The sequence below is a fragment of the Ovis canadensis genome, chromosome 2 (assembly GCF_042477335.2).
Source record: "Ovis canadensis isolate MfBH-ARS-UI-01 breed Bighorn chromosome 2, ARS-UI_OviCan_v2, whole genome shotgun sequence".
Taxonomy (NCBI): Eukaryota; Metazoa; Chordata; class Mammalia; order Artiodactyla; family Bovidae; genus Ovis; species Ovis canadensis.
Genome location: NC_091246.1, coordinates 223,658,273 through 223,684,409, shown reverse-complemented (window position 1 = coordinate 223,684,409; position 26,137 = coordinate 223,658,273). Strand labels below are relative to the sequence as shown.

Below are 26,137 nucleotides of genomic sequence, written 5' to 3'. Positions count from 1 at the left end.
ATTGAACAGCAGGACTGGGGCTGCTTTTTTATTTTTTTCTTTCTGCTCAGTGCCAAGGATGCCTGGTGCCCACGTGGGTGGCAGGGGAAGTATTTGGCTTACCTGCCAACTGCCATGGCAACCAGGTAACCTAAGGACTCCAGAAGCAAGTCCTTTCAGATTGAGAGGGGAGAAAAGCTGAAGCAAGGCAGAAATAAACAGGAAGAAATTTGTGAATGGAGAAACGGCTGGAGTCTTGTTCCTGCAGCTTGCTGTGTCATTTGGCAGTGAGGTGAATCCATCCTGTTTTCTTCCCCACCCGCCAGCTCAGCCACAGCCACAGGCTGTGGATCACCTTGTCCTGCCTCCAGCATAACCCCACTTAACCCATCCAAGCAGCCTTCTGTTCAGCCTCCCCAGGAAAGGAGGACTCCAAACATTCTCAGTGACCCCTGCTAACACAGAGGGCAGTCCTGGGCCAGAAGCTGGGAGACCTGTGTCCTAACCCCTAATTCACTTTACTGGGGTGGACTCTTAGGCATTTCTTTCATCACAATCTCCCTCTAGGCTCGGCTGACCCTGTACTCAAGGCATGGTTTACTTATTTGATTGTGGGAGCATAGAATAGGGTTGTAGTAGAAAACCTATGGAATTAAAGTCATTATGGAGAGGCAAGTTGAAACTGTAATATTTTCACAAGAGGACTTACTCAGGCCAGGCTCTGTGTCCAGCACCTGGCTTGCATGATCTCAGTCCATTCTTACAGCCATGCTTTGAGGAGGTTAAGAGTTGTCTGCAATGGAAAAGTGAAGAAAGAGAACCTCAGAGAGGTTAAGAGACTTGCTCAAGTTTGCATAGCCAGTAAGTGTTGAAGAGGGTTGGGTTGGGGAGGCTGGGACTGGTGTATATGCACTGCTGTAGATGAGGTAGATGGCTGGTGAGAACGTACTATATAGCTCAGCGGTGTGGGGAAAAAGAAGGTACAACCTGCTTGTAGGACATATATGAAGTTAAAAATGCATTCTAACATACTGGGGTGCAGACAAATGCTGTTTGACAACTCCACTTACACAAGGTACTTGGGGCTTCCCAGGTGGCACTAGTGGTAAAGAACCTGCCTGCCAGTGCAGGAGCTGTAAGAGGTGCAGTTTTGATCCCTGGGTCAGGACGATCCCCTAGAGAAGGGCATGGCAACCTGCTCTAGTATTCTTGCCTGGAGAATCCCATAGACAGAGGAGCCTGGCGGGCTATGGGCTGTAGGGTCCCAGAGTCAGACATGACTGAAACGACAGCATGCACACGCACGAGGTTCCTAGAGTAGTCAAACTCAGGCAGTCAGAAAGTACTTTGGTAGATGCCAGGGGCTGGAGGCTGGGGGGTATGGGGAGTTAGTGTTTAATGGGGACAGAGTTTCAGTTTAGGAAGATGATAATGTTGGGACTTGCTCAGCAAGGTGAACATACTGAGTTCCACTGAACTGTACAGTTAAACATGGTGACAATATATGTTTTACATTATGTGACTTTTACCACAATAAAAATACATTTAAAAAGGAAAAAAGGATGCATTTAAATCTAAGGGGTTGGCTTTCAAACACTGTGCTCTTCACCCCTCCCTTACACTGGGTCCCATGGGGGCCAGGGGATTAGAGAAGATCTGATTTTTCTTGACTTAGTCATTCCCAGGGTGGTCTCTGGGCCCCAAAGCTCTGAGCAGATCATCTGGGAAGTGTCTGGTGCCCTTTGCATTTAATGAGCCCCTTTGATCTGTGGAGTTTGCTGAACACTGCAGACAAGATGGGGATAATCCTCCAGCCCAAAGGCTGGACCCTCAGGAGCCGGGCTGGAGGGGTTCATCCTCTGCCTTACCCTGGTGCTCATCCAGCCTATGAATGCACCTTTACTGCTTAACTCTGACGTGCCTGGTCCTATGGGGTATGCAGGATCACCCCGAAGCCTAGAGAAAACAACTGAAGCATGATTAAGGGCTGAACTGTGGGTGATGATGCAGGGACAGAAAATAGGTCCAGAGCGGCCCCTTCCAGACTTGGTGAAAGGGCCGGTGCTGGAGCAGAGAGGGAGAGACAAGAAGAGACCCATGGGCACAGATGTGCAAGGGACAGCAGGAACCAGAGTACAGAGAGGGATGAGCAGAGTGTGGTAAGAAGCTGAGTCTGATGTCAGAAAGACCTGGCTTTACATTCTGCGCACGACACTGGCTGGCTGAGTGACCTTGGGTTGGTCATTTAACCTTTCTCTTTAATAGGAGTCACTGTTATATTGAGAGATGTATACCACCTCTATTTCCATGTTCCACAATGAAGTGAAGTGAACTCGCTCAGTTGTGTCCGACTCTTTGTCCAATTCGTGGACTGTAGCCCACCAACCTCCTCCATCCATGGGATTCTCCAGGCAAGAATACTGGAGTGGGTTGCCATTTCCTTCTCAAGGGGATCTTCCCAACCCAGGGATCAAACTCAGGTCTCCCACATTGCAGGCAGACGCTTTAACCTCTGCGCCACCACCATATTAGCTTGTAATAAAGTTGACTGGAAAGAACATTCTCCTTCAGTCTAACCTGAATCTATCTGGCTTTGGCTCATTCAATCTTTCTTGTTCCAGGAGAAGCACAGGTTGACCAGCCAAAGATAGTCCAGGGTCCAGATTAAGGCCTCTTAGAAGCCCTAAACACAAAAAGATTATGGCCCTCCTCCCCAGTGTACATAAAAATATGCCAAATCATAAAGTAAAAAACTTATATGAATGCCAAGGTTAAAATAGCTTTTTTTGCAGATTTTTTTCCCCCTAAAATCCTGGATCACTTCCTTCATCAAAGTTAAACTTTTCTAACAGCTTCGGTAGCCTTGTTTTCCAGTGTTGGTGGCACCCAAAGCAAGCCTCTGTTCTACCTTCGGGTTGTCCAATCCAGGGAAAGCGTGGGGACTGGGAGCTCCAGGGGAAATGGCACACCTTTGGCATCATGGTCTGTGGCCAGGCACTGGGACCAGGCCAGGTCATGCTCCTTCCTTCTCCAGATAACTAGGGGCCCCAGGGATGGTCCACGGTGGAGAGCCCAGGTCTTGTTAGTTATGCCTGGCCAGCGGCTCTTCCTCCCCTGTCTCATGGCTGCCGCGTTAGAAAGCAAAGAGAACAGCCTTCGCTGTTGCTTGGCACCGTTGCCGGGGACCGGAAGTACTGTCTCTTACCTGATTGGCAATCTGACATGGCTGCCTAACAACCCGATTAATCAGCCCCAGCTCATCCTGTTAGAATTAATGAGCCTAGGAGATGCTGCCATGAATAATGAGGGCTTTTGCCCCTCCTTCAGCACCTCTCCTCCCCCTCCCATTCCTATTTTTTTCTCAGAGCCACGCAGCAACTACTCATTACCGAGGACCTGGAGGCCTCCATGGGTGTGGTGAGCGCCTGGCGTTGTGGGCATCTCCTGCCTGTCCTACTCTACCTGGAGCCAGAGGCCGGCCATGTCCTAGAGGAGCGAAACCTCTCACTCATCAGACAGCTCTGTGCACACTGCACGGCTAAAGTGGGATGGAGTATGGGACTTCCAAGGCAGTCCAGCAGCCAAGAGTCCATGCTTCCTCTGCAGGGGTCCTGGGTTCCATCTGATCCCCAGTCAGGGAACTAAGATCCCACATGCCAAGTGGCATGGCTGCAAAAAAAAAAAAAAAAGAGTATCTGTTTCACGTACTGCACTAGGTGCTAAGGATGCAAAGACGGACATAAGATGCATCCTGTTGCTGTTAGAGGTCATGGTATAGTGACCCAGAGACACATGGGGAAGTGCTTTCACAGTGGGTATGGGAGGGTTCCTGGCCTGCAGCCACCGTGAAGGGGCCTGTCAACACAAAAGGAGCAGAGTGGGGAACCAGAGAGGATTTTATGAGGTGGTGGCACCCTGAGTACTTCCATCACCAGGTTCCTTCATCATACATACACGTGCGGAGTGCTGGGCACTGAGTGAAGTGCTGGGGTCCCAAGGTCAACAAGATGGACATGGCTCCTGTTCTTATGGAATAGGCTGTCTCGTCTTCATTCCTCTGGGCCAGGCAGGAAACCTGAGCAGACAATTGAATTATGTTTTCACTTGCTCAACACAAAGGCTGTTGAAGGCTTACTGGGTGTAGTCTAGGCACTGGGAGAATGAATGCAAAGATGAACAACATCCCATCCCTGCCTCCTGGGGCTCCTCTGATGGGGCAGTGGATAGGCGTATGCCAAGGGTCTCAGAAGGTTACACTGACAAGGTGCTCAGAGATCAAGGCACTGCACTCAACCTAGAGAAATCAAGGATGACTCCCTGTAGAAGGTGGCTTTGGAACCATCATGAAGACAGAAAAGCAAGTGGACAGGTACACCAGGTGCAGAAAGACACTCTAGACCTCATCCAGGCCGAGGGGTAGTCTTTGAGTAATAGGAGTTGAAGTGAAAGGGAAAGAAGATTCCATGCATCTTGGGAGAAAAGGACTGTTTCGACAGTCTATAGCAAAGAGTATGACTAAATACACAAATAAAGATCTGTAACTAATAGGTCAGGAGCTCCTGTGCCTGCTTATCCTAAGTTGGGAACAAGACGTGGTTTCTCGAATAGTGAAATCCCCAAATTCCCAGGTGGATCAGTGGATAAAGAATCCACCTGCAAAGCAAGATACGCAGATTCGATTCCTGGGTGGGGAAGATCCTCTGGAGAAGAAAATGGCAACCCACTCCAGTGTTTTTGCCTAGGAAATCCCGTGGACAGAAGAGCCTGGCAGGCTACAGTCCATAGGGTTGCAAAAGAACTGGACACCACCTGGCGACTAAAACACCGCCACCAGATTAAAAGGGACATGGCTTCAGTGGGCATGTCGCAAACACCAGCATGGGGCTTAGGGAATGGGCTGTGCCTGGCAGCTTCTGGGTCCTTTAACAGGAGTGAGGCAGAAGGCATCTCCTTCAAAATAGATGAGTTGGGGGAGGAAGCGCGTGGGAAGTAAGGAAGGGGGCCTTGGGACGGGTAAGAAGGGAGCAAAATTTGGGGAGTTGGGTGGGACCCACTCCTAAAGTCCCTGAGAAGGTAAATGAAGGCACTGGTGGACAGGAGTCAGGAGGTAGAAATGACAGGCTCTAAGCGAGGAGGGAGAAAGAGGGGAAAGGGAGGGGGAGGAGAGAAGGGAGTGAGGGAGGCCCTTGGGGGCCTGCAGCATCAGGACCAGCAGGGAGTGGGTGCAGGCTTCAGTTGTGGTCATGCGGCGTGTGGTCACGTGACATGTGGTCACAGGAGGCTCTGGAGACTGAGTCCAGCCTTGCAGTCCACAAGGAGCTTCAACTCTAGCACTGTCTTTGCCTCCCTGCTTCGAGTGAAGCCTGCCCCAAGCTGGGCTTGCCAACCACTCCCAGCCAGTCCCAATGGACATGCTGAGAGGGCCCCAGGCCTTCAGAGGGGGCATCTGGTCAGCCTCCTAGGTCTCCAGGATCCAAGCCTGCCACGTTTTTGTCGCTCTGGGACCAGGGGCAAGAGGCTTCACAGAGGGGATCTGGGTCTCTATGGGTTGTGCTGCAGAAGAGTGCAAAGGCTCAGGACCAGAACTCCAAAGCCAGGCCAAATGATCTTCATGACATGTATTCAAAGCTTGGGTTTGCTGTTGAGATTTGACTACGGGGAAGTTTTGCATAAACGCTTGCCTCCCTGGAACACAGAGTCCCACATCTGCGGCTGATGATGTCTGTCTCTTCAACCCCCCAATCCATTCCAGTTCCCTCCAGCTGGCTTCAGTCACAGTGTGGCCTGTCTGCCCCTGAGAGCAGTTGGGTTTGAGACCCCTGGCGGTACCTTTAAAGAGAAGTCTACCTAGGCTGACACCCGCTTTGGATGGCAGAGAACTTCCATGGAGATCTTCTCACTCATTTTCATAGAAGCCCTAGGACTTGGAAAGTACCAAGTAGGAGCCAGGAGCTCAGAACTGTTAGTTGAATTCACTGAAATTGGGAACCTGGAGCCCAGGCCTCCTCCCAACCAAGTCTGTGGTCTGGTCTGGAGAGACCAGAGACATGGAGGGTTGGGGGCAAAGCAACTCTGAAGGCAAATTCCCCGCCCCTTCCCCTCATTGCTGAGGTCTGGCTTCCTGGTGGCTGAGATGGTAAAGCGTCTGCCTGTAATGTGGGAGACCTGGGTTCGATCCCTGCGTTGGGAAGATCCCCTGGAGAAGGAAATGGCAACCCACTTCATTACTCTTGCCTGGAAAATTCCATGGATGGAGGAGCCTGGTAGGCTACAGTCCATGGGGTCGCAAAGAGTAGGACACGACTGAGCAACCTTACTGGTTCACTGGCTCACCACTTCTCCGCCTCTCTCCCTGCAGGGGGAGCTGCTGAGCCCGTGCCGCTGCGATGGCTCTGTCAAGTGCACGCACCAGCCTTGCCTCATCAAGTGGATCAGCGAGCGGGGCTGCTGGAGCTGCGAGCTGTGCTACTACAAGTACCACGTAATCGCCATCAGCACAAAGAACCCTCTGCAGGTAAGGCCCGGGGCTGCCCCTGGGGCGCTGCGGCGAGGGCCGGGCTTCCCCGCACCCCGTGATCTCCGGCGGGACATGAGTCACCTTAGAGTTCCGGGGCTTTGGAGGAAGGCAAAGAGATGGGCCAGGTGGGCGAGACCGAGGATGGAGAGTGGGCAGGAGGGCAGGAAAGAATTTCTGTGTTTTCTCTTAAGCCTCAGCCAGAAGAGGAGAAAGGGGTGGGATCAAGAGACAGAAATAGATAAGAGAAGGAAACATGGAAGAGAGAAAAAGTGAGTTCAAGGATAAATGAAATAAGGAAAAGGAGCAAGAAGAAAAGAGGAGAGGGAGGGAGGAAACAATAAGAAAGAGAGAACAGTGCAAAAAGGCAAAGAGGCAGGGTGGGATGGTGAGGAGAAAGACTGTGATGAGGTTAAGGGCAGAAAAGAAGAAATGAGAGCAGAGACTGGATGCTATGTCCCAAGCTTGACGGTGCCTGGAATCCCAACAAAACGCAGGGTGGGGCCTGATAGTCTCCATTCTAACAAGCTACCCAGTGATGCTGCTGCTCCTGGTCCACAGACCTCACCTCTTACGACAGGGACTAGAGAAAGACGGAGACGAGACACAAGAGGGAATCAGAGGAAGAGAAAAGACGGGGCAGGAAGGAAAAGGGAGAGAATATAAAGAGTCCATGAAGGTCAAGGGCAGGAAGACCAGGGTTCAGATGGGGTCTGCGGAACAGATTCACACGGGGAGGGGCTGTCAGATCAGAGGCCCCCACGCCCCCCATGGTCCTCCCGACCCCTCCCACCCTGCCCTGAGACATCTGTTATCCCCAGAAGAGCTGACAGCCCCTGTGCCACCTCATAAATCCTCCACATCACACAGCTCTCCCCTGCGAGGCACACACACAGAGAGAGGGCGCTTTGCTTCTGAAAATACCTTCACATAGACACGGTCAGCCAGTGAAGCTGCCATGTCATCAATTAGCCAGCATGCTGGCGAGGGCGCGGGGAACTCCAGCAGCTTGGCACAGTTGTCTCTCTCCTGTCCGAGGGGGTGAGAGAGAGTCAGTGCTGCTGCCCCAGCAGAGCGAGTGGCTTGGGGATGATGGTGGGCTGGGATCTCTGCATGGAAGGGCAGCTGCAAACACCCGGAGCTGCAGTGTCCTTGCAGCAGGGGCCAGCCTGGGATGGGGGGGCACGACTGCAGTGTCCTTGCAGTGGGGGCCAGCCTGGGATGGGGGGGCATTATTGCTAGAAGGGAGCCTTAGAACCCCTAGGCACCTCAGTCATCCTGATGGTGCACCAAAAAGTCGGAACAAGAGGCGCCTCCCCATGCGATGGTTCCATCCTCAGCTATTCATTTCAAAATCTTGAAGTGTCTTAAAATAGCAGTGTCTGATTCCAGGCCCTGGGGTGCATTAACTCTTCTTTCTTAGCCGATTCAAGCCTTGGAAAAGGGTCAGAATCCAAACCCACCAGCTCAGTGCCCCCTTGGCTCTGTCCTTGGCTCATAAACAGGCATCAGCCCTTGACACAAAAAGGGAAGAAACATTTAGGGATAACTTTTTCCTGGGGGTTGTTGTTGTTCAGTCTCTCAGTGTTGTCTGACTCTTTGAGACCCCCTGGAGTACAGCACGCCAGGCTTCCCTGTCCTTTACTACCTCCTGAAGTTTGCTCAGACTCATGTCCATTGAATCGATGATGCCATCCAACCATCTCATCCTCTGTTGCCCTCTTTTCCTCCTGCCTTCAATCTTTCCCAGCATCAGGGTCTTTTCCAATGAATCTTTTCCTGGGAGTAAAGAAAAGAAAAGATTATTCTAATCTCACAAGTGCCTTAAGCAAATGGTAATATTGACATTGCCTTTCTACTTTATTGTTTATTCTTAAGTTACTACTTAAGAATAACTTTGTCTTTTATTGTGCCCATCTTTGCATGAAATGTTCCCTTGGTATCTCTGATTTTCTTGAAGAGATCTCTAGTCTTTCCCATTATATTGATTTCCTCTATTTCTTTGCATTGATCACTTAAGAAGTCTTTATTTCTCCTTGTGTTTCTTTGGAACTCTGGAATAAGTTTATCAAGTTACTACTTAAGAATAATTCTTAAGTTACTAATTAAGAATAAATGTATTCTTAAGCTACTGCTGTGTCTTTAACTGTGAGTTTCTAGTCATGGAGATTCTGATTCTGTTACTTCTGGATTGTGACTGGACCTCATTGCATTCAGTGGTGTGTGCTCAGAAAATGCCTTTTCACTCTTGCAGATAGTACCAGAAGAAGGAAGTAGTCTGGACTAGCAGCAGTACTGCGTGTTTGTGGCCCAAATTGACCCAATTACATGTCTTGGGCTCCTCAGTCTCAGCCAAGTGTGAGATGACTGCCTGCTCAGCCATGGTGGGGCAACTTCTGATCCCCCTCATCTGTGGTGGAGGATGGAGCAGGCAAGCTCTACCAAGAGAAAGTAGAGCAATGGATGGGGTGCCAGGGCTAACTGCTGTCAGAGTAGGGAGGTTTCTTCTAAGTCTCCGATGTCTCATCTCTTGGTTCATTTGACCCCATAACACATTCTGAGAAATAGTGGGCATGATAGCATGTTATCTCAGTGACCCTCTGCAAGCTTTGTGTCTAGAAAGAGCTCTTGAGAAAGGTGGCATTTCAGTGTAGCCCTGTGGTCTCAAGGCTCTGTGGGTGCCTGTCATCCTCTTTGCTACATCTGAACTGCAGTTATATTCATGAACATTTAATTAGCACTTACCGGGGCCTGTTGTTGTTCTAAGTGTTCACATATATAATTTAATACTAAAAACAACCCAATGCAATGGGTACTATTATCATTCCCAATTTACAGATGAGACAGTGGAGGCACAGAGGGGTCAACAATTTGCCTGAGGTCACCCTGGTGGAGCAGGGTTATATCCAGAGGTCTGACTCCTGAGTCTGGCCCTTCACCTCTACCCTACACGCCCAGCATGGAGTTTGCTAAGTATGGTTATGAATACTCTTACCTTGCCATGTATTAATATAAACAGGAATAGAAATGATGGCAGCAGGTACCCTTTAATTTCACTTAATTCTCACAATACTCTAGGAAACAATTATCTCCACTTTTTGGAAGTCCTGATAACTTATTGACTTCTCCTAGGTCACACTCCGTGAGTTGGAGCAGAGCTGAGCTAGGATTGGGTCACCAGGCCCTTGCTCAGTGCCTCTTCTTGTTATAAAGAAAGACTCATCTGTCTTCATGCTTTTGTCCCTTGGTCTCTCCATTCGCTGCACAGAGGGGCATGGAGAAGTCTCTGGATCAGGAGCTTGCTGGAGATGAAGAAGCTCCGGGGATCCAGTAGGGGCAGAGCCTGCTCCCTGGGGAGCCCTTCCCCATCTCCCTGGGAGACCAGAGAGCTCCCCTGTCCTCTCCTTTCTCCTTGTGACTCTGCTCCCCACATCGCTTGTGGAGCCTCCCATGGGGCAGACAGGAGGGAAGCCTTGGGCATAGCACCCCATCCTGCTCTTTCTTCTTCCTGCTTCAAATCATAGTTGGGGTGCTGTATGGCTTCCACAAGTGGCTTGGGGCTGGTAGGAAGGACTTTAGGGATTAAGGGGAGCTTCCTCTGCCTCTCCATTTGGGGTTTCTTCTGCCTGAAGCAGAAGAAGGGGAGGGTGTTGATGTCATAGAGGTAGAAACAAAAAGCTCAATCGGGAGCCCTCTTCACAGAGAGGGAGGCTGGCTCTGGAAAAAGCATTTGCCCTCTGTTAGAGGAGTCCGTGGGATCAGGCCATCTTCTGGAAAATTCCTGTTATGTGTAACCCTAGGCAGGGTGGAAAGAGCAGTGGAAAATGTAAAGGCCCAATTACCTGTAACAGGATGCGACCTGTATAGTTACATGTAAAGGCTGATGTCCCACATCTAGATGAGTGAGCAAATGCTTTCCAATAGTTACAGTTCCTTAGGGGCCACCGGTCAGTCCCGGCAGGAGCCAGAATCATCATTGCTTCCGTCTAGGCTGTATAATGTGCAGGGAGGGCTCGCTGTTGGCAGAAGGAAGGTTGTCCGCCTTTTCTGGGGAGTTCTGACATGCCTTCTGAAATGCCTACTAGGTGCTCTCTGCAGGGCGTTACACAAACTGCTACAGTCAGGGGACAGTCCTTCCTTCCACCTTCCGAAGGGCTTCCCAGGTAGCACAGAAGGAAAGAATCTGCCTTCAAACGCAGGAGGTACAGGTTTGATCCCTGGGTTGTGAAGATCCCCTAGAGAAGGAAATGGCAACCCGCTCCAGTATTCTTGCCTGGGAAATCCCACGCACAGAGGAGCCTGGTGGGCTACAGTCCATCGGGTCACAAAGAGTCAGACACAACTGAGTATGCACACACGCCACCTTCCCAAGCCTGATCCTGTCATTTCCCTGCTGCACACTGGTCAAGAGTATCATGTTTATTCTTACAAAAAAGTTTTTAAAAGTCTTTGCATATTCTTTAGGCTCCCATGTGGTTCCTTCTTCCCTTCCCAGTTGTCTTACCCCACTCCCCGCTCTCTGCTCCACCCTCTCGGTCTTCTTCCAGGTTTTTGTACTTACCCTGCTTTCTTCTGTCACAGGGCCTTTGCACATGCTCTTCTCCCTGCTGGACACATATGCCTCCTCTCTTTGTCTAGTAAACTCCCACTCAACTCATTGCTTCCTCTAGGAAGTGAAATCCCCTGTCATAGGCTCTCATATGTCATGATGGATTGCCATTGTAAATAATCATATGTCTGTCTGTGTTCTCTAAATGTGAAGCCCCATGAAGGCAGAAGTCTGCAAGTTTTTGCTTACTGCTTTATATTCAGCACCTAGCAGGGTACACACACAGAACACCCGGAACATATTTGCTGAGCAAGAGCATGAATAAATCCCAAAGTAAAATCCAACTCATGGCTCATTTAGGCCTGTGATACCTGGATCAGTCAAAGACTCATAGAATTTCAGAGTGGAAACCCACCCACACTCTAGCCTTCAATCCATCCATCAACACAGCTATTAGCATAGTGCTTTTCTGTTAAAAAAAAAAAAACACCAAAATTTCGGCATTCATATATAGTCAGTAAATTATACTGTTTTTCTTCTCTCTCCTTGACATCCTGTGGCCTCTTTTTGTCTGTTGAACTGTTAATCTCTAGCATGTATATTAAATGACATGCCAGATGTTGTTGTAGAAAACAAGCAAAAAAAAAAAAAAAGGCCTATGCCCTCTTAGCACCTATTAGTGAGCAAATAATGTGTTGCTCAGAAAAGAATATTCTGGGGACCTGGAACACCACTACACGCTGCATTTCCACTTTCTCCTTCCCAGTTTTCTGTCTGCATCATAATCAACCACAGGGACTTTCCTTCTCAGCCTGACCCACCCAGAAATGACTTCTGATCATTCGGTATGATATAGGTTTCTTCCATATCAAAAACACAAAGTTAATACTCAGAAACTCTCAAAAAGAGCCACTGTATTGCACGTTGGTGAGCCCTGGCTTAAATCCAGGGGTGAGAGCCTGGGGCGGCAGCAGGAGGAGGGGGTGGGGATGGGGTGGAAATGGGGTGAGGGCCTGCAGGCCCCCGCTGACCTGCCGTTCTCGCCCCTGCAGTGGCAGGCCATCTCCCTGACAGTCATCGAGAAGGTCCAGATTGCAGCTGCCATCCTGGGTTCCCTCTTCCTCATCGCCAGCATCTCTTGGCTCATCTGGTCGACCTTCAGCCCCTCAGCAAAATGGCAGCGCCAAGACCTCCTCTTCCAGATCTGCTATGGGATGTATGGATTCATGGACGTGGTGTGCATAGGTGAGTCTCCGGGATGTGTGGATTCATGGACGTGGTGTGCAGAGGTGGGTCTCCGGGATGTGTGGATTCATGGACGTGGTGTACAGAGGTGGGTCTCTGGGATGTGTGGATTCGCAGATGTGGTGCGCAGAGGTGGGTCTCCGGGATTTGTGGATTCGTGGATGTGGTGTGCAGAGGTGGGTCTCCGGGATGTGTGGATTCATGGACGTGGTGTGCATAGGGGGGTCTCCGGGATGTGTGGATTCATGGACACGGTGTGCCTAGGTGGGTCTCCGGGATGTGTGGATTCGTGGACGTGGTGTGCATAGGGGGGTCTGGAAACTTGTCTCTACAGGAAGTGGGGAGCCATGGGCTGGTGAATTAGACACGTCTCCCAAGGTCCCTCCCTCTTGAAGGTCAAAAAGGTCAAAGCAGAGATGGCACCAGGCTTGAGACTTGTGAGCTCAAGAGGGGCTGTGGCTTAGATTTGAGGGGTGTGTAGGGAGTAGGAGGAGGAAGGACAAAGACAGGAGACCTCAGTCTTTCCTGGCAACTCTGTCCTGCCCAGCTGAAGATGAAAATGAGGAGATTAGCCTCTAAGAATATTTGAGAAAGGTCAGTTGGTCAGTCTACCTGCCTTAGCCAAGTTGTGGAAGGCCTCTTATCCATTGTGCCAAGTCAGGACAAAGGAGGCCTATACATTTAATTCCATTCTCTTCACAGCAAAATGCCCAGAAACAATCACGATGATACCTTGCTCCCCTTTTTTTTTCAGCTTTCCGTAAGTCTACTAATACCCAAGATTTCTCTAATCTAGTGGTTTTCAAAGTGGATATAGTTCAGGGGTTCCATGCACAACTTCAGGAGCCACTTTAAGGAGTGGGGAATGAGATGCTCTGCAGACAGGCTCTGAGTCTTCATCCCTGCTTCCCCCCAGCTTCTGTACTCTCATTGACTTACACATGTGTCTGTTCCAGGGCAAGGTTTTGCTTTAAAGCTTTCAGTGTTTTAGAAGAAGGTTAGAATCCCACCACTCTAAGTTTCCGCTTGCTCCCTTACCCCATTCCTAAATGTATGTTCCCTCCTCTTCCATTATATTAGGCTGGCTGGTGGAGGGTTTTTGTTTTTTCCAGCAGATGACTGTGGCTGTCAACTCCGGAGTCTTCATCCAAATGACTGAGGAGGTGGGGAATGGCCCTGGTTTTCTCTGAGTGAAGGAAGCATGCTTAAGCCCTGGTCATACCTCCTATCCTGGACCTCTCAGGTTACCCCCTAGGCTATAGTGCCAACAGCACCGGAGCTCTGCAGTGGTCCTCTCTGGGCATTAGTTTGTGTTTCTATCAAATAGGCCACACTGCTCTGTTTGGCAAGAAAACATCTATCAGCTAGAATTGGGCGGAGAGGGTGTTCATTTTCTTCAGGGTCTTTTAATGGTAGGGATCACAGAGGCTTGCATACAGACTGCAGCAGCCAGAGACTAGTGACGCTGGCACTTGTAGACCTGTCTAAGCGTCTTGCTGCCTCTCCATGCGGGCTAAACCAGTACGTCAACTCCCAAGTTCAAGAGCCATTTAATTACAGCACCTAGGCAGTGAAAGAAACAGACTGCCCAGGCTTGGAGGCCTACAGAAGAGAGAGGACTGTGAATGGGGAGCACTTTGACATTGAGGCATTCTAATTTAGTTTCCTCTCCCACCAGACTCCCTTCCTACCCCTGCTGAGGCACGAGTTGTTGATGCCAAAAACCAGGTGCGTCTCCATATGGAGGTGTGTGGCTCTGGCAAGAAGAGGGAAGCAGTGGAAGCCTTCCTGTAGGGCCCTTCCAGCTGCCCTTCATTCTCCTTCAGGCGGGCCTTTGATGGGTCCCTGGAGTGCATGTCTATGAGACACACTTTCCTGTCATGTGGTGTATTCGTCAGCTTTGGCTGCAGTAACAAACAGCTCCGAAATTGCACTGCCTCACAGCAAGCATTTATGTCCCATTCGTGGGTCCATGAGATGATTTGGTTCTGCCAGGCTTGGCTGGACTTAGCTTCTGAGACTGTGTTGGGCTCAAGCCTGAGTGTCTCCTTATGATGGGGCCCAGGCTAAAGGGGCAGGAACTACTGGGGTGTAGTCTTCCCACCAAGAGCAGGAGCACAAGAGGATGAGTGAAACTCACAGAGCTTCTCAGAGCTTCCGCTCAGTACTGGCACCCTGGCCCTTCTGCCCACGGGCTATGGGCCAATGATGTCACCAATAAGCTCCTGCCTGGAGGCCAGCATGAGAGAGAGAGAGAGAGGAGCATAAATACCATCTCCCAGTCAGGGCTCCAGAGATTTGAAAACTGGGAAAACTGGACATAGAAGAGACTTGGTCATGGGACCAGTCAAGACAACTCCCTTGTTTGGAAGTCGAGAGAACAGGGGGCCCACAGAAGGGGAGTGATCAGCTCACGATTGCTCAGCTGGGACTAGAAGCAAGGTCTCCCAGCTGGCCACCCAGGGCTCTTTCTGTTATCCCCTGGTATCAGAGAGCAGGGCTCCTGCCGCAGCACTGGGAAACCTACAGATGCCACCTGAGACTTCAGCGCACATGGGCCCATGTACAGGAGGGGCCGCCATGGCAGGCTGCACCCTGGCTCCGAGCCACCCAGCACCCTGGCCTGCCTAGAGCTCTGGTCTCTCCTCCTCATGGTGTCTCTGAGTAGGGCTCCAGGACCATCTCCTTCTCTGTCTCTTTCTTGGCTCCTCTATCTGCCTGCCTGCTCCCCACCCCTGGCCCACTTTTTCTCCCATCTTGTATACATGTGACCCTCAGTCACTCCAATTATGGGAAAAGCAGAGTGAGCCAAATGCTGAGAGTTTTCACATTGTTTTCCTTCCTTCCAAGCCTTCAGGAAAACATCCTTCCCAGGGGCACAGCCCCACCATGAGCTATCCAATCATCTGGTGTGACAGCCAATGACTGCTTGGAAACTGTTATTAGATGGAAGGGGAATGCATAGGGACCCTCATCTCTTTTAGTGCCATCCAAAAGTGGTCACATGTATTTATAGTTAGACTATCTCACCTGTAAAAATTTAAAAAGGGAAAAGAGATATGTGCTCTGGGCTTCCTTGGTGGCTCAGTGGTAAAGAATCCGCCTGTAATGTAGGAGACCTGAGTTTGATCCCTGGGTCAGGAAGATCCCCTGGAGAAAGAAATGGCAACCCACTCCAGTATTCTTGCCTGGAGAATCCCATGGACAGAGGAGCCCCGAGGTTGCAAAGAGTCCATGGGGTTGCAAAGAGTCAGACACAACTGAAGCAACCGAGCACACTTGTGTGCAAAATGTGCTCTCAATCAAACAGAGGCAGGTGACAGGCAGGAGCTGGGGTGCACAGATTCTTGTGGTGGTTGCGATGATGATGATTTTGATGATGGTGATGACCAATGTATGGATGTGAGAGTTGGACTGTGAAGAAGGCTGAGCGCCAAAGAATTGATGCTTTTGAACTGTGGTGTTGGAGAAGACTCTTGAGAGTCCCTTGGACTGCAAGGAGATCCAACCAGTCCATTCTGAAGGAGATCAGCCCTGGGATTTCTTTGGAAGGAATGATGCTGAAGCTGAAACTCCAGTACTTTGGCCACCTCATGCGAAGAGTTGACTCATTGGAAAAGACTGATGCTGAGAGGGATTGGGGGCAGGAGGAGAAGGGGACAACAGAGGATGAGATGGCTGGATGGCATCACTGACTCAATGCACATGAGTTTAGGTGAACTCTGGGAGTTGGTGATGGACAGGGAGGCCTGGCGTGCTGTGATTCATGGGGTCGCAAAGAGTCGGACACGACTAAGCAACTGAACTGAACTGAACTGAACTGATGACCAATAGTAAGGATGATGGCTTTAAGGATGAAATATAAGTAACAGTCATTTTTCTGCTGTGTTCTGGCCAGTTGAAGAGAAGCACACAGCACTGCACAAGTAGATGTAAAAATAGCTTTTTAAGAGCTCCCTGGAAGGGATAATTGGGTGGCATCTCTTTATTTTTAAGCTCAGCTAGACATTCAGACTCATGGAACTACCAGGGAGCGTGTTTGGCACCAGATTCACTTAGAGGACCGTAGACAGGAAACAGGCTCCTCAGGCGGGTGCAGCTTGCTCCTGCAGGTGAGTCCTCATCTGTTTTAGTTCAGGCCCACTCTCTCAGCCCCCAGGTGATAGCTCAGAAACAAGGAGATGAGATCCACAACAGCGCGTCCCTCTTGGCCCAGTTTTCAGGATTCCCACAAAAGTCAGACATATTCACAAGAGACAACGGACTAAGAAAGCCCAATGCTACAGCCTCCCAGCAGTATTCATAGTAAAGCACTCACCAATCAGGGGTCACCTCCAACTCAGGACATGTTACAACCCAGCTGATACTGCACTTTCATCAGATTCACAGGAGAGACAAACCAGAATGCCAACACAGTCTGTTCTTACAGAAGGAGAGTGTGCCATCACACTCCTCTTTATCCTTGGGGAAGGGAAAATGAGTGTAGCCCTGTGTTAGCTTAACAGGTGGAGTAAGAAAGAAGTTAGAATATGGTATTCCCTGCTAGCTCAGAGGGTAAAAAATATGCCCGTAGGGCAGTAGACGCGGGTTCGATTCCTATGTTGGGAAGCTCCCCTTGGAGAAGGAAATGGCCATTCATTCCAGTATTCTTGCCTGGAAAATTCCATGGACAGAGGAGCCTGGTGGCCTATAGTCCATGGGATCGCAAGAGTCAGACACGACTTAGCGACTAAGCTTTAGCCTAAGAAAGAGATAAGACACTTGTTAAAATAATGCCTTGAACTTTCTCTACTTTTCAGACACCTTGGTCTATTCCTTGAGACTGTTAAATGGCCTCAGATAGTAAAAATTTGAGTAAACATAACGCATAGGTTTAATTCATCCTTAAAAATAACTTCTTTATCAGAGTGGTGTGCTAAGGAAAAGTTGATGAGAGTGCGAGGGACGCACGAGAAATTCACTGCATCAACACCAGCTCAGGGGGTATTCTCTGCCATGAAGCTAAGAGGATGCAAAGTCTGAGACATCGGCTTGCTGCTCGTGAAGCCGCATCAGCCCTATCCATGGCTGTGTCCACCTAGCTGACCTTCCGGTGAATCAGTGAAAGCAATGGTTCTCAGGCAATGACCTCTAGTTCTCACCAAAGGATTTTGCCTGGAATGGTTGCCAGGAAGGTCTGGGTTCTCTATTTAATGCAGCATGGGTTCAGGGCTGTGGACAGTGACTCTGGACTTGGTCGTACCAGAAGGTTGTACATTCTGGAACACAGGCCACCTCTACAGATTAAGCATCTCTTGGCTTAGAGTCCTAAGTCCTGAGACCAGTCTCTGCCACAGTAAAAGCCAGATGTAACTTGCTGTAGACAGAACAATCCACCAAACCCCTGCAACAGAGAGGAACTGAGAAAGGGGCCCACAACGCTAAAAGATAATCAGGGGAAAAATTATCCCTATTGAACAGGTGAGGGTAGGCTTAAAGCAGGTGGGCACCAGGTCACATAACTAAGCAAATGGTAGAGCTGGGGATTGGACCATGACCCTCTGGCTTCAATTCCTGAGTGCTTTCTACTGCCTGTTTCATCTCTGATTGCTCTGAGAAATTGCAAATGCAGAGCTTGGATGGGGAGGCAGGTTGAGGGAAAATGGGCCCAGTAACATCTTGACTCATAGAGTTAATGGCTGGTGGCAATAAGAACTTCAGTGAACGCCAGCTGCTCCTGTCCTGTATTCAGGGATTTGGAAATTAACCATTGCTGTACCTCCCTTTTGATCAGTGCTATTCTGACATCAACTGAGAGGGAGGCTTGAGAAGTTGAGATGAAATTTGGGTGGTTTATTTCCCTGTGACACTCTCGTGAAAGGTCCTTGGAATATGGGGAGCTAAATCCACTGTTTAACGTGAAATTAGGGAATCCATTCCTTCATTCAGAAATATTTATTGAGGACTTCCCTGGTGGCCCAGTGGTTAAGACTCTGAGCTTCCTGGGCTTCCCTGGGGGCTCAGATGGTGAAGACTCTGAGCTTCCACTGAAGAGGGCGTGGGTTCGATCCCCGGTTGGGGAACTAAGATCCCACATGCTCCAGGGCTAAAAAAAATTGTTGAGAGAGCACTCCCAATGAGAGTCATCCACTCTCAAGGACTGTACATTTCACTGGGAAGGCAGACAAGTTAATTACTGAGGCTAGGACACAGGGTGAGCACAGAAAATGACTGAATCAGAGTAAGCTCCGGGCAGTCAGATCCATTCATTCAGTAGCATTTGTTAGCTGCCTAATTTCGGTCATGAAACTAGGGAACTTTAACAGAGATGTGAATGAGTCCCAGTCCCTGCCCTTGAGGAGCTCACAGTCTACAAATAAATTACAACAGAACAGGAGCTTATACAAGACACAGAGAAAGGTAGAACAGAGCAGAGAGCAGTTAACTCTTCTTCGGAGGTATTCAAGACTGCTGTATTTAAAACGGATAACCAACAAGGTGGAGAAGGAAATGGCAACCCACTCCAGTATTCTTGCCTGGGAAATCTCATGGACAGAAGAGCCAGGTAGGTGGGCTACAGTCCATGGGGTCGCAGAGTCGGACACAACTTAGCGACTGAGCCCACAACCAACAAGGCCCTACAGTGTAGCATATGGAACTCTGCTCAAAGTTATGTGATAGCCTGGATGGGAGAGGAGTTTGGGGGAGAATGGATACATGTATATGTATGGCTGAGTCCCTTTGCTGTCCACCTGAAACTATCACAGCATTGTTCATTGGCTATGCCCCAATACAAAATAAAAAGTTTAATTAAAAAAGAAGGGTTTCTAAAGGATGGAACCCTATCCTTGAGCTAGTTTTGAAAGATATGTCAAAATTTGTCCAGAACAGCGGAGAAGAACTTTCCAGGCAGAGTGTGGTAGAGGCAGAGACAAGAGAGAGCAATGTGTGCTTAGAAAGCATTGAGCAGCTTTGTATGGCTCAGTGCGAAGAGCCAGGATGGGGAGGTAGGTCATGGGGATGGGGAGGTTGGCAAGAAGCAAATCTCACAGCTGATGAATCATGCACGAAGCAGCTCAGACATCCCTGTTGGTGAGGGGAGGCATTTTAAAGATTTTATACAGAGAAGTATGATCAGATGTGTGTTTTAAAGAGAGAGCTCTAGCAGGTTTCAGTAGATTGGATCACAGAGCTGGACAGACTAGACATTGGGAGAAGCCAGCTGGAAAATGCTTATAATAGAGTGGGAAAGAAGTAAAGAGATGCAAAACAGCGATGGTGGGGAAGAAGTGTGTGGGGTGACCTTGAGAAGTATACAGGATGTGGACTTGATACGGTGGTCTGAACTCCTTCAGACTGGTAGGAACCCCGGGACGCTCGCTTGAGTGGGGACCAGGCATCATTCTTTGACCATGAGAATGGGGTGGGCAGTGGGTAAAACAATGAGGAACTAAAGGGTACATCTTCAAGAAAGGCAGCACAAAAAGAAAGGACCATTCTAAATCTAAAATCCAGGCAGAGAGGCAAGAGGCAGTTTCTAAGTCATGAGTTGGCAGTAGAAGAGATGCCAGACACATGGGAGACATTATGGGCTGCAAAGAGGAGAATGAAGGGTCAGGAAGGTGTCTCTTTGCTGGGCTAGAAAGAGGGAAAAGCTTTTTTTTTTTTTTTTTTTTTAGTGAACAGGTGGTCCCCTCCTGTGATATAGAAGAAGATACTGAGGGCACTGAACCATTTCTGACAACTCCTGGTAACTGATGGAGAGATGAGATGGTAAGGAAAGCAGGCAGTTGAAGACAGATTTGGAAGGCAACAGTAAGAGGTGTTTGAAGCTGTGAATTTTGAATAGGTAACTTAGGAGGACTGTTCAGGGAGTCGGTGACTAAGAACAGAGACCTAGGGAACATTAAACACCTAAAGGGATGAAAGGAGACAGAGATGAGAAAATAGCAGGAGGGACTGAGCCACAAACCTCAGAGTCTGGGTCTCCGGAATGATGGGAGTGGTGCTACATAATGCTCTGGGGCGGCATGTCGCCCACTTCCTTACTGAATGGGACCCTAAGTGATTTGCATAACCTCTCTGCTTTTGTTTTCTCCCTTGTGAGGAGGAATAATAATACCGTCCTCAGAGAGTTGTCGAGAGGACTGGATAAGATGGCACATGTGAAGAGCAGGCATTATACATATCAGTGACCAGGTCAGGGTAGATTTTCCCTAGGCTAAGTTGCTTCAGTCGTGTCCGACTCTGTGCGACCCCATAGACGGCAGCCCACCAGGCTCCCCCGTCCCTGGGATTCTCCAGGCAAGAACACTGGAGTGGGTTGTCATTTCCTTCTCCAATGCATGAAAGTGAAAAGTGAAAGTGAAGTCACTCAGTCATGTCTGAGCCTCAGCGACCCCATGGACTACAGCCTTCCAGGCTCCTCTGTCCATGAGATTTTACTGGAGTGGGGTGCCATTGCCTTCTCCAGATTCTCCCTAGGCACTTGATAAAGATTTGCCAAAATGGTGAAAGGTTTGCCACAGCCTGGAGCCCTCCCATAATTGAGAATCTGCCGTTATTTGGAGAAGTGCCTCTCCTGGAAGGTTTTGGCTCCCTCACCTGCATTCCCTAAATGAGAAGATCTGATTACATTGAATGTCCTCGTCCCACCTGCCCCCTCTTCCGTCATCTCTAATGACGCTGTCTTCCCTGGTGGAGAAGCTGACAGAGCCTCCCAGGAAACAAATGGGACGTTCTCTGCTCCAGTGGGTCAAGTTATTAGGATTTAACAAGAGCAAATTAATTAAGGTCCCTGGCACCAAAAACATTTTTTTTTTCACTCCGCAGACCCAAGAGATTGGCCACCAAGAAGTCAACTCTGCAAAAATGAGGCCCGCGTCCTTCTCATGTTTGTTTTTCTCTTGTGAGTGGAAGCGGGTCAGGGGAAGGAAAGCAAGAGAGATTCTGAAACTCCAAATCTTTAAAACAGAGGGCTAGGGTAATGGATGGAACTATAGAAAATATTTCTCTTTTGTTGTTGCTGTTGAAACTTCTCTGTGTGCAGTCCAGTGAGTAATTTTCCTCTGATTTAGAGGTACCTGGTTCTTACCTTCGGAGATGAAGTTCAAATCCCAGTTTATAGCAAGCACGCAGGGGATGGGGACAGCAGGGCTGTGGAAACATTGTTTTTCAAACTTAGTTTTAATTCACATTAACATAAAAAGCACATATATGCCACAAAGATTCCTTCTTTTCCTCCTTCCTTCTGGATAGGAATGACCCCACCTGTCCAACCTCTTGTGCTTAATCGCTCAGTGACCTCTGACTCTTTTCTTCCCTATGGACTGTAGCCCACCAGGCTCCTCTGTCCATAGGGATTCTTCAGGCAAGAATACTGTGGGTAGCGTTCCCTTCTCCAAGGGATCTTCCCAACCCAGGGATCAAACCCAGGTCTCTAACATTGCAGGCGGATTCCTTACCAGCTAAGCTACCAGGGAAGCCCCATTCAACCTCTTAATTCCCTGAAAATATGGAAGGGGCAGGCTGGTGCAGCAGAAGAGACTAGAAGACCTAGATCTGATGATCAGATTAGCTAACAGCTACCTCTGTGACCCGGGACAAGTTATTTCCTCTCTCTACAACTCAGTTGACTCATCTATAAAATGAGAGGGTTGAACCTGATACCTACAAGGTTCTTTCAGATCTGGCAATCCAGGATTTTGGAATCACTTCCACTGTGAAAGGTCATGATGACTCTCAGAGATTTGCAGTTGTGACCTTGTGAACTCCCATATTGTTGGGCCAAGCCAAACAGCCAATAGAATCCACCACATACATGGGCCAGACGATGCACAAACCATGATCTGTTACCTCTGTGTGGCTTGTCCAGCTTTCTGGATTAACTTAAAAAAAAAAAACTTTTTGTTTTGTAATGGGGTATAAAGCATCACCCAGTGTTCTCGCCTGGAGAATCCCAGGGATGGGAGAGCCTGGTGGGCTGCTGTCTACGGGGTCGAACAGAGTCAGACACGACTGAAGTGACTTAGCAGCAGCAGTATAAAGCATCACTATGAACAAAGCTACTAGAGGTGATGGAATTCCAGTTGAGCTATTTCAAATCCTGAAAGATGATGCTGTGAAAGTGCTGCACTCAACATGCCAGCAAATTTGAAAAACTCAGCAGTGGCCACAGGACTGGAAAAGGTCAGTTTTCATTCCAATCCCAAAGAAAGGCAATGCCAAAGAATGCTCAAACTACTGCACAATTGCACTCATCTCACACGCTAGTAAAGTAATGCTCAAAATTCTCCAAGCCAGGCTTCAGCAATACGTGAACCATGAACTTTCAGATGTTCAGGCTGGTTTTAGAAAAGGCAGAGGAATCAGAGATCAAATTGCCAACATCCACTGGATCATGGAAAAAGCAAGAGAGTTCCAGAAAAACATCTATTTCTGCTTTATTGACTATGCCAAAGCCTTTGACTGTGTGGATCACAAGAAACTGTGGAAAATTCTGAGAGAGAGAGGAATACCAGACCACCTGACCTGCCTCTTGAGAAACCTATATGCAGGTCAGGAAGCAACAGTTAGAACTGTAGATGGGACAACAGACTGGTTCCAAATAGGAAAAGGAGTACATCAAGGCTGTATATTGTCACCCTGCTTATTTAACTCGTATGCAGAGTAGATCATGAGAAACGCTGGGCTGGAAGAAGCACAAGCTGGAATCAAGATTGCCAGGAGAAATATCAATAACCTCAGATATGCAGATGACACCACCCTTATGGCAGAAAGGGAAGAGGAACTAAAAAGCCCCTTGATGAAAGTGAAAGAGGAGAGTGAAAAAGTTGGCTTAAAGCTCAACATTCAGAAAATGAAGATCATGGCATCTGGTCCCATCACTTCATGGCAAATAGATAGGGAAACAGTGGAAACAGTGTCAGACTTTATTTTGGGGGGCTCCAAAATCACTGCACATGGTAACTGCAGCCATGAAATTAAAAGACACTTACTCCTTGGAAAGTTATGACCAACCTAGAAAGTGAAGTGGCTCAATCGTGCCTGACTCTTTACGACCCCATGGATAGTAGCCTGAATGAAGCTCCTTCATCCATGGGATATTCAGGGCAAGAGTACTGGAGTGGGTTGCCATTTCCTTCTCCAGGGAATCTTCCCAACCCAGGGATCAAACCCAGGTCTCTCACACTGTAGACAGACGCTTTACCATCTGAGCCATGACCAATCTAGATAGCATATTCAAAAGCAGAGACATTACTTTGCCAACAAAGGTCCATCTAATCAAGGCTATGGTTTTTCCAGTGGTCATGTATGGATGTGAGAGTTGGACTGTGAAGAAAGCTGAGCACCGAAGAATTGATGCTTTTGAACTGTGGTGTTGGAGAAGACTCTTGAGTGTCCCTTGAACTGCAAGGAGATCCAACCAGTCCATTCTAAAGGAAGTCAGTCCTGGGTGTTCACTGGAAGGACTGATGCTGAAACTCCAGTACTTTGGCCACCTTATGCGAAGAGTTGACTCGTTGGAAAAGACTCTGATGCTGGGAGGGATTAGGGGCAGGAGGAGAAGGGGACGACAGAGGATGAGATGGCTGGATGGCATCCCTGACTCGATGGACATGAGTCTGAGTGAACTCCGGGAGTTGGTGATGGACAGGCAGGCCTGGAGTACTGCAATTCATGGGGTCACAAAGAGTCGGACATGACTGAGCGACTGAACTGAACTGAACTGAATAGCCAATTAACAAACAATGTTGTGATAGTTTCAAGTGAACAGCAAAGAGACTCAGCCATACATATACATGTATCCATTCTCCCTCAAGAGCTTCCCAGGTGGCTCAGCAGTAAAGAATCTGCCTGCCAATGCAGGAGACAACGCGGGAGACTCGGTTTCCATACCTGGGTTGGGAAGATCCCCTAGAGGAGGGAATGGCTACCCACTCCAATATTCTTTCTTGGAGAATTCCATGGACAGAGGGGCCTGGTGGGCTACAGTGCATGGGGGCAGAGTCGGACACGAATGAGCGACTGAGCATTCTCCCCCAAACTCCCCTCCCATTCAGACTGCCACATGACACTGAGCAGAGTTCCATGTGCTATACCGGAGGTGCTTGTCGGCTTGGATTAACTCTTAACTTGTAATCTGCACCTTCTTCCTTTAGCCCCTCCCTTTCACCCCACCCCCACTTTCTGTGCCTGGTCACCTCTCTCCACACCTGAGCTGCTGGATGTGCAGAGGATGAAGACGATGATTTAGAAGCAGACACACCAAGCGAGCACTGTTCCCCTCAAAGGAGACCCCTTGGGAGGCAATGCAGTTATTCCAGTTGTGCTGACAGGGCTCAGGATATTTTAGGAACGCCTATTAGGAACTGCCTCCAGTGCCTGCAGCACAGTTTTTGGAACACATTCAGAAATGGCAAGTCTGTTCATTGATGATGGATTTCGACTAGAAATAGTCGCAATCTGGTAAATAATGTGGATGCTCAGGCCAGCGAATCTATTTTGGGAACCATAGGAAATGTGCCATTGAGCCACAACTGCCTTTCTCTGTGGCCCCTAACATGCCCCAGAGGTATTGTAACTCCAGCAAATAGAAAAGTAAGCTTCCAAATTCAGTGTTTCAACCCAATAGTAGTTTCTGTGAGTTGTGGGTGGCAGTGGGGTGTGGGTTTCTCCTCCACACAGTGATTCAGAGACCCAAGACCCTTCCATCTTGTGGCTCCACAGTCCTCTAGGCTTTTGAATCTTCTATCTCTGGCTGATAGAAAATACAAGAGAGCATGGTAAGGCAAACACACGCGCGCACACAAAGACACTTTTCCCTTCTGTGCCCATTTCTTAAATCTTGACGTGACTCATGCTCACATTCAGTGCCAGGCACCTGGCTCCACCTGAGTACAATGGGCTCTCTGAGCTCACCTTCCTGTTTTGTAAAGTGGAGATAACATCACCTTCTTCACTGGGTTTGTGTGATAAGTTGACCCTATTTGCAAAGCCCTTTTAATGATAGGACCTAATAAGCATTCAATAAATATTGACTCTCATCACCATCACCATCATCACCTGACCTCCACCATCGCCACCCAGAGTGGTGGAGATATGTGGTCCGTTTAGTATTTGTTCAGAGAGAAGAGTGCTAAGCCTCCCAAAAACTTATGAAAGAAGTCTATAGTCTCTTAGGGCATAACTTCACGAATACTTCCAGAAATGGACCTCTCAGTTATACCAGTGCAAGAATATTTGGGACACATGAAGAATCAGCTGGTGTACAGAGCTCCTCTCAGGTCTAGCCTGTTATTCATCTATAAATAATGACTCAGACCAGGGGCTGGGAAGGACAGTTAGGAGACAGCAGAGCAGGTGCTTGTGGCCAGGAATGGGGTTGGCAATAAAGGAGTAGGAAGATGAGGGAGGAGATGAGAGTGGACTTTTTCTGTTCTGCAGTTTCCCCAAAGCAATCAAAACCGTGCGGTGTCGAGTGTAAATGTGTGCCTGGCACAGTGCAGCATCAGAGCAAAGGATTCATCGCTTCATTCAGTCTCATAACAACCCTATTAGGAAGGGGATAGCAGCCCCACTTCCTGATGAGAAAACAGGGGCTCAGAAGGAGGAATTAACTTAGATCAAGAGACAAGGCTAGTAACTGGCAGGTACTCTTAATGCTCAGTGCATGTTCATCCATGAGTTGACTCTAAACTGTGGGACCCAAACACCTTTGGGTCTCGGAGAAGTATCCATTTCTTGAGTTGCCTTAGCTTCTGTGTCTGTCACATCTGGAAATTGAGTGTTTTTTAATTTACTTTTTGTTCTTTGTTTGATCATAATTCAAAGGCTTCCATGATGCAGTCTGCCAGGGAAAGGACCATGTT

At 48.8% G+C, this 26,137-nt stretch overlaps 1 protein-coding gene across 1 annotated transcript in view; it reads left to right on the top strand.

Moving 5' to 3' along the window:
* Positions 1 to 26,137, top strand: part of MARCHF4 (membrane associated ring-CH-type finger 4) — a 116,950-nt gene that overhangs the window by 84,479 nt on the left and 6,334 nt on the right. Inside the window, exons 2-3 of the mRNA XM_069574523.1 lie at positions 6,338 to 6,493; positions 12,095 to 12,287. Coding sequence (XP_069430624.1) covers positions 6,338 to 6,493; positions 12,095 to 12,287 — 349 coding nt within the window. The remainder of the gene's footprint in view (positions 1 to 6,337; positions 6,494 to 12,094; positions 12,288 to 26,137) is intronic.